At 48.8% G+C, this 7,159-nt stretch overlaps 1 protein-coding gene across 1 annotated transcript; it reads left to right on the top strand.

The window, feature by feature from the left end:
• Positions 1 to 405: 405 nt before the first annotated feature.
• Positions 406 to 6,200, top strand: LOC121972205 (UDP-glycosyltransferase 83A1-like). Its single transcript, XM_042523900.1, has 3 exons — positions 406 to 497; positions 4,740 to 5,215; positions 5,278 to 6,200. Exons 1-3 carry the CDS (start codon positions 406 to 408, stop codon positions 6,162 to 6,164), a joined length of 1,455 nt encoding a protein of 484 aa, XP_042379834.1. The 3' UTR covers positions 6,165 to 6,200.
• Positions 6,201 to 7,159: the final 959 nt, after the last annotated feature.

Here is a 7,159-nt window from a genome sequence, read left to right as displayed (position 1 = left end):
AAATTTAATTTAAAAGAACACATGGTAGCTAGGAAAAGGTTCAGACCTTTGTACAAAATTTTTGTACAGTGGAACCTCTAGGTTTTCCGAGTAGCAACCAACACATATCATATTCGTCTCTCTCCACGGGTATTCAGGAGTCGAGAAATTAAATCAGATCCTCTGTTAATCGGCAAGTCAGTTTTTCCGTTATATTCTCTCTTTCAGTTATATGACCTGTTATAGTTCCTCGATCGAGGACCCCCGAGCTGATTGGCCGGTGTGTATTTATGTGAGCCACGGGCTCGATGTCGAAGACCCCCGAGCCGATCGACCGGGTGTGTATATTATCTGAGCCACGGGCTCAATGTTGAAGACCCCCGAGCCGATTGGCCTGGTGTGTATATTATCTGAGCCACGGGCTCGATGTCGAAGACCCCCGAGTCGATTGACTGGGTGTATATTTATCTAAGCCACGGGCTCAATGTCGAAGACCCCCGCGCCAATCGGCCGGATGTGTATGTTATCTGAGCCACGAGCTCAATGTCGAAGACCCTCGAGCCAATCGACCGAGTGTGTATACTATCTGAGCCACGAGCTCGATGTCGAAGACCCCGAGCAGATCGATGGGGTGTGTATATTATCTGAGCCACGGGCTCGATGTCAAAGACCCCCGAGTCAATCGGCCGGGTGTGTATATTATATTAGAGCCACGGGCTCTGGAAGTCGAAGCGGCGACTATAAAAACCCCGCCTTGAAGACCGTCAAGCGGCGACGTTAAACCCTAGAGTCGAAGCGGTGACTATAAAAACTCCGCCTTGAAAACTATCGAGAGCGACAACGTTAAACACTAGAGTTGAAGTGGCGACTATAAAAATCCCACCTTGAAGACCGTCGAGCGACGACGTTAAACCCTAGAGTCGAAGCGGCGACTATAAAAACTCCTCCTTGAAGACCGTCGAACGACGACGTTAAACCCTAGAGTCAAAGAGGCGACTATAAAATCCTTCCTTGAAGAACGTTGAGCGGCGACGTTAAACCCAGGTCTCCACCGATAGTCGAACGACAACCTTAAATCCGTGCCTTCACCGACCAGCTTATCAGAGCATGTATCTCCCCCGTTCGAGGTCGAGTGGTCTTCACTGGTCTCGGACCAGCATAGCATATTTCCTTATCTCCCTCGTTCGGGGTCGAATGGTCTTCACTGATTTCGGACCAGCATATCATATTTCCTTATCTCCCCCGTTCGGGGTCGAGCGATCTTCACTGGTCGCGGACCAGCATATCAGATATTCAATCTCCTCCGTTCGGGGTCGAGTGGTCTTCACTGGTCTCGGACCAACATATCATATTTCATTATCTCCCCCCGTTCGGGGTCGAGTGGTCTTCACTGGTCTCAGACCAACTTATCGGATCTTCTAACTCCCCCGTTCGGGGTCGAGCGATTGTCACCATCGGATCTTCTATCTCCTCTATTCGGGGTCGAGCGATTGTCACCGGTGGATCTTCTATCTCCCTCGTTCAGGGTCGAGCGATCGTCACATATCGGACCGTAAATTCATATTTCCTTATCTCTCCCACTCGGGGTCGAGTGGTCTTCACTGGTCTCGGACCAGCATATCATATTGCCTTATCTCCCTCATTCGGGGTCGAGTGATCTTTGCTGGTCTCAGACCAGCTCATCGGATTTCATATCTCCCCCGTCCGAGGTCGAGAGGTCTTCATTGGTCACGGAGCATTAGAGCAGCTCATCTCCCCCGTTCGGGGTCGAGCTATCTCCAATGGTCACGAATGAGAGTATGTCCGCTAGTTTTGGACCATAATATTTCATAGGCTCTGCGCCCGTTCGGCTCACGAATTTTGTTTCTGTGCACATTCGATTCAGCATGCGATGCGCCCCTTTAGCTCACGACTTTCGTGTCCATGCGCCTTCGACTCATTGATTACACTCCAGTTCAGTTCACGTGTGATGTGCCTGTTTGGCTCACGACTTTTATCTCCGCGCACTCAATCTCACGGGCTATGCTTCCGCTCAATTTTCGGGCTCCACTCCTGCCTAGTGCTGCTTCGTCTCTTGCTCGGTATTCGCCTATGCACTCACTTGGCGTTCGACAGAAAGCTTGCCTGGTTGTCGCTCGACACTATTTTTCGTCGCTCGGTCGCCACTTTGATAGCCACTTGATCCTTCACCTGATCATCCACTTAGCCACGTGCTTGCTTCGCTCGACATCATTACGGTCGCTCGGTTGGCATTTTACGATCACCATGTCTGCATTTCGAGATCGCTAGATCACATTTTTCAGCCATCCGACCGACATTTTTTGGGGCTAGTCCTTCCGACCGACTGGCCAACATTCTCTCGGTCACGCGCTCGACACCGTCCACCTGGCATTTATCCACCCGATCGGCATCCTTCCGATCGCACGGGCGGCATCTTTGCGGCCGCGCGCTCGGCATCGCTCGTCTGCTCGTTATCCCGCATGTCGCTCAGTCTACTATCATTTTACTCGTCGCTCGTTCTGCCGCTCGCTTGGCATCAGTTTGGTTGTCGACTTGGTATTATTTCTTGGCATCGCTACCATCTCTCGAGCGACGCTCTCTCAGTTCGCATTTTCTCGATTGCCTGAGTGGCATCTTCTCGATCACGCGCTCGGCTCGATCGCCCGCCTTTCTACTTGATCAACATTATCTCCGTTGCCTGGATCACACTATTTCTTATCACTCGCTCGATACTACTTGAGTCACTCGCTCGACATCGCTATAGCTAGTTGTTCGACATGATAAGACGAGCCCAGCGATCTGATTTTGCGTTTTGTAGCAATTCTGTTTTGGACTTGGTCTAGTCAGTCAGACTTGCACTTCCTTCGACTAGACTTGAAGGGGAGGTTTGTGATGTGGATGCAGCTTGGGGCGTAGGAGTGATTAGGGAGAAATAAAGGGGCAGTTTGGTCTTTTGGCATGAGTAGGGTTTTGTGTTAAAAGAGGGCACGGTTCATGAACGTAGGAGGGGCGTTTTTTGGTCCCGGGGAGGAGCTTCTTGCTCCCTCCTCGCTAGCGCCGACGCCGACCGCCGGTCACTCCTATCCTCTCCCTCCTTTCCTCCGGTCTGTACCCCAGCGCCGCCAACAGGACGAGAGGCTGGGCTTCATCGCCGCCGTCGCCACTAGACCGGCCTTGACACCTTCGAGCGCCTCACGCTGGCCGTCGACCGCCCCTCTCCTTGCCAGAGTCGGCCGTCAGCCGCTCCTCTCCTCTCATTCTTTGACTCTGCTGCCTGCGTAGACCACGCCCCATTTTGGCTGTTGCTTTCATTTAGAAGTTTCGATTGAGCTCCGTTAAGTAACAACACCTTATCAGAAAGATCACCTTTGTTTTGCCTTTCTGAGGAGGGCTCGTTGGACTCTTGTCCTTTGCTTTCATCCGAAATATGATCGTCCGAACTGCTACTACTTTTCCCATTTCTTGATGACTGAGCCCCGTTAGTCGCCGCCTCCCCTCTTCTCCAAGGCCGACACCCCTCTTTGCCGTCTCCGGCATCGACGCCCTGTTGTCGCCTCCGACGCCGGCTAGATCTGAGATCTGTAGTCCTCTTCCTTTCCTCACACACGTCGGTGAGATCTGAGCCCCTCTCGCCGCATTCGTCCGGAGCCAGACGTTATTGCATCCAGTGACATCCATTGGCCGATCCACGACTACCACTGATTGCACAGCTGTGGTCATCCTCCGATCCACGCCGACTAGCATTTTTGGTGATGTGCTGGCCTACGAACCACCGTTGTATTTCGGCCTACGAACTGTTGTAGTGTGTTTAGCCTGCGTGCCGATATTATATCCCGGCCTGCGCGCCGACGTCATCTCTCGGTCGGCGTACCGCTATTATCTCTCAGTTGGCCTGTTATTCGCCGGATCCAGGTCACGCTCGACTCCCGGCGGGCAGATCTAGCTCCTCAGCTGGCACATTCATCTATCCTTCAGGGTCGCGACGACTCGATCAACAACGCAACCATCTCACCGATCTCTCCGAGGGCGCCCCCCGGGACCAAGGTACGCCATCGTACTCGTCCTACATTTATTTCATGGTTATGCTATTATTCGATTCCTCATATATTCGTGAGACCCGCCTTGAGCATCGGGGTACCAGAGACCGGGGAAACCCGGTCGCTAGTCGTAGGTAGCATCGACCGGAGGACTTCGAGCGACTTGGTCAACGTGGAGGACAACTCACCATCCGGATCATGGAGATATAGTCAACATTCTAGACATGTCACGTCGACAGGTCCATCTTCTCAAATTTTTGACAGGAACAAATCACATCGTGAACCATTGATTATATTGTATTTTTTTATTTTTATACCATTCTATCTTTCTTGTAAATAAGAGTGTTTAGTAGAAATAAAAAGATAAAGACAACTTTCTCATAAATTCTTTTCCTCTACTTATTAAAGTATAACATAATTATCATATTTATCATACTTAACTTTCATATTGTCATATTTGCCATGCTATAACTCAAATTACATTTATAATTACAATAGTTGTATATTATATTTGTAATATTTCTTTCTATGAATTATAATTATCATATTTATCGAACTGAGTTTTAATATTGACATATTTGTCATGCTATAACTCAAATTACTTTTATGACTACAATAGTTGTATATTGTATTTGTCATATTTCGTTCTATAAATTCTATTGCATTGCATTGATAAAATTACGTAATTATATCTTTTTTCTCATTTGTTTTTTCTTGTTTCAGAATGGGCTTGCCACACGTTCTCGCCCTGCCATACCCTGCCCAAGGCCATGTCATTCCCCTCATGGAGGTCTGCAACTGCTTGGTGGAACACGGCTTCAAAGTTACCTTCGTCAATACCGAGTTCGACCATAATCGTCTGCTCGCCGCGTTGTCCGCGGAGAGCACCATGGAGCATATCGCTCTGGTCTCTGTCCCTGACGGATTAGGGCCGGGGGAAGACCGGAACGATCTCGGGAGTCTCACGGAAGCATTAATGAACGTGATGCCGCGATGCTTGGAGGAACTAATCGAGAAGAGCAACGAAGCAGAGGATCCGATAACTTGCATGTTGGTGGATGATAGCATGGGATGGGCTCTCGAGGTTGGCCGGAAGAAGGGTCTCCGGTCAGCCGCGTTCTGGCCGGCCGCAGCCCAGATTCTGGCCACTTTTCTGAGCATTCCGGAGTTGATTTCGAGAGGCGTCATCGACGGCGATGGTAACTAATGATTCCAAACAGTTCTCATCCGGCAAAATTAACGGCGGTTTCTATTTTTACAGGCACACCAATCCCAGAACACGAGACGTTCCAGCTCGGTCCCGGCATGCCATTCATCAACGCGTCCCACTTGGTATGGAACCTACTTGGAGATGGCAGAACCAAACAGCTAATCTTCAACCACATCGTCAACAACAACAGGGCCATCGACGTCGCGGAGTTCATCATCTGCAACTCCTTCAAAGAGCTCGAAGAGCCAACCTTCCGTTACAATCCAAAGATTCTTCCCATCGGGCCGCTGGTAACCGGCCTCCGGCCGAACCGCGCCGTGGCGAATTTCTGGCCGGAGGACGCGGCCTGCTTGTCGTGGCTGGACGAGCAGCAGCCGGGTTCCGTCGTCTACGTGGCTTTCGGGAGCTTCACCATCTTCGACCGCCGCCAGTTCCAGGAGTTCGCGCTCGGGCTGGAGGCGACTGGCCGACCGTTCTTGTGGGTGGTCCGGCCCGACCTAACCGGTGACTCTGCCGATGCCTATCCGGATGGATTCAAAGAGCGTGTCGGAGACAGAGGGAGGGTTGTAGCTTGGGCACCTCAACAGAAGGTGCTGGCCCACCCTTCTGTGGCTTGCTTCGTGTCGCACTGCGGTTGGAACTCCACCATGGAAGGCGTCAGGAACGGGAAGCTCTTCCTCTGTTGGCCATATTTTGGGGACCAATTCCTGAACCAGAGCTACATTTGTGACGATTGGAAGGTGGGTCTGCGCATGACGCCTGACGAGAGTGGGATCGTTAAGCGGGAACAGGTGAAATCCAAGGTAGAAGAGTTGCTTTCGAACGAGGAGATGAGAGCAAGGGCATCGATGTTGAAGGAGAACGCTCAGCGTAACATTAACGAAGGAGGCGCTTCGTTCGAGAATCTGAAGACCTTTATGGATGCTTTCAAAGCATAGCGATTTAGTGATTCGAAGAACAAATAAAATGCTTGATTTCTTCTCCCAAATTTGATGTTTCTTATGGCTGATAGAAGTAATAAAAGCTACAAAACTCATGTGGTGGCCAAAGGTTAATGTTGACTTCAATAATATGTTTAGTCCTGTAACTAAAACTACGACGGCTAGATTATTATTATTTATAGTATTAACATTGACAGCTAGATGTTTGCTATCTAGGTATATGTTAAGAGGTTCTTTTATCCCTAAGATTATCTTGTCTCTATTTTACAAATGCAATAACAAATTTATAATATTTTTCTTATTATTTATATAATGACATTTTAAGAACTAGTAGTAAATTAATGAACTATCAATGTTATGGTCCGAGAACGTGGGTAGATTAATTCTCAAATAATTTGCCTAATAGGAATATGATAGTTGATGCTTTTTGGAATTTGAGTTAGAGGGATCGTCGGATGAGGTGGATGAAATATTGATCGAATCGTGATATCTCGAAGGGAGTATGGTGAGATGATTTTTATGTTGACCAAGTCATCAGAAGTCCTCTGGTCAATGCTATCTGCAGCCAGCGACCGGGTCGCTCCGGTCTCTGGTACTCCGGTGCTCGAGACAGATCCAACGAGTATATAAGTAATAGGCTAATATTAGAGTGGAGTGATGGGGAGGGCATGCCCCACAAAGGAACAAATCCTAGGTTGTTGATCAAACTAAAGAAGGCACTAACTTTGTTTTGCAGACTAAACTGAAATCCAGGTTGACCTAGGTTCGGTCGATCAAACTCATGGATTAGTCGACCGATCAAATAGATTTGGCAGAACAGATCAAATTTCACAAAAATGGTAGAACAGATGGATCAATCAACTGATAAATTTTATTCGTCGATCAAACCTAAAAAGGAAGACATAGATGATTAAATCAGATCTTCTAGGAAAAGGAAATTTAGAGGATCGGTTGATCGATTAGGGTGATTGATCGACTGATTAGGGTGATCA

Source organism: Zingiber officinale, chromosome 4A, assembly GCF_018446385.1.
Source record: "Zingiber officinale cultivar Zhangliang chromosome 4A, Zo_v1.1, whole genome shotgun sequence".
NCBI classification, from domain to species: domain Eukaryota; kingdom Viridiplantae; phylum Streptophyta; class Magnoliopsida; order Zingiberales; family Zingiberaceae; genus Zingiber; species Zingiber officinale.
Note: the sequence above shows the minus strand (reverse complement) of the source record. Positions and strands in the feature narration are given on the sequence as shown.

Coding starts and splice junctions, on each gene's coding strand:
- LOC121972205 (XM_042523900.1), top strand. CDS start 406: ATGTCGAAGACCCCCGAGTCGATTGACTGGGTGTATATTTATCTAAGC. Junction 498..4,739: donor CGCGCCAATCGGCCGGATGT/GTATGTTATCTG, acceptor TTCTTGTTTCAG/AATGGGCTTGCCACACGTTC. Junction 5,216..5,277: donor AGGCGTCATCGACGGCGATG/GTAACTAATGAT, acceptor CTATTTTTACAG/GCACACCAATCCCAGAACAC.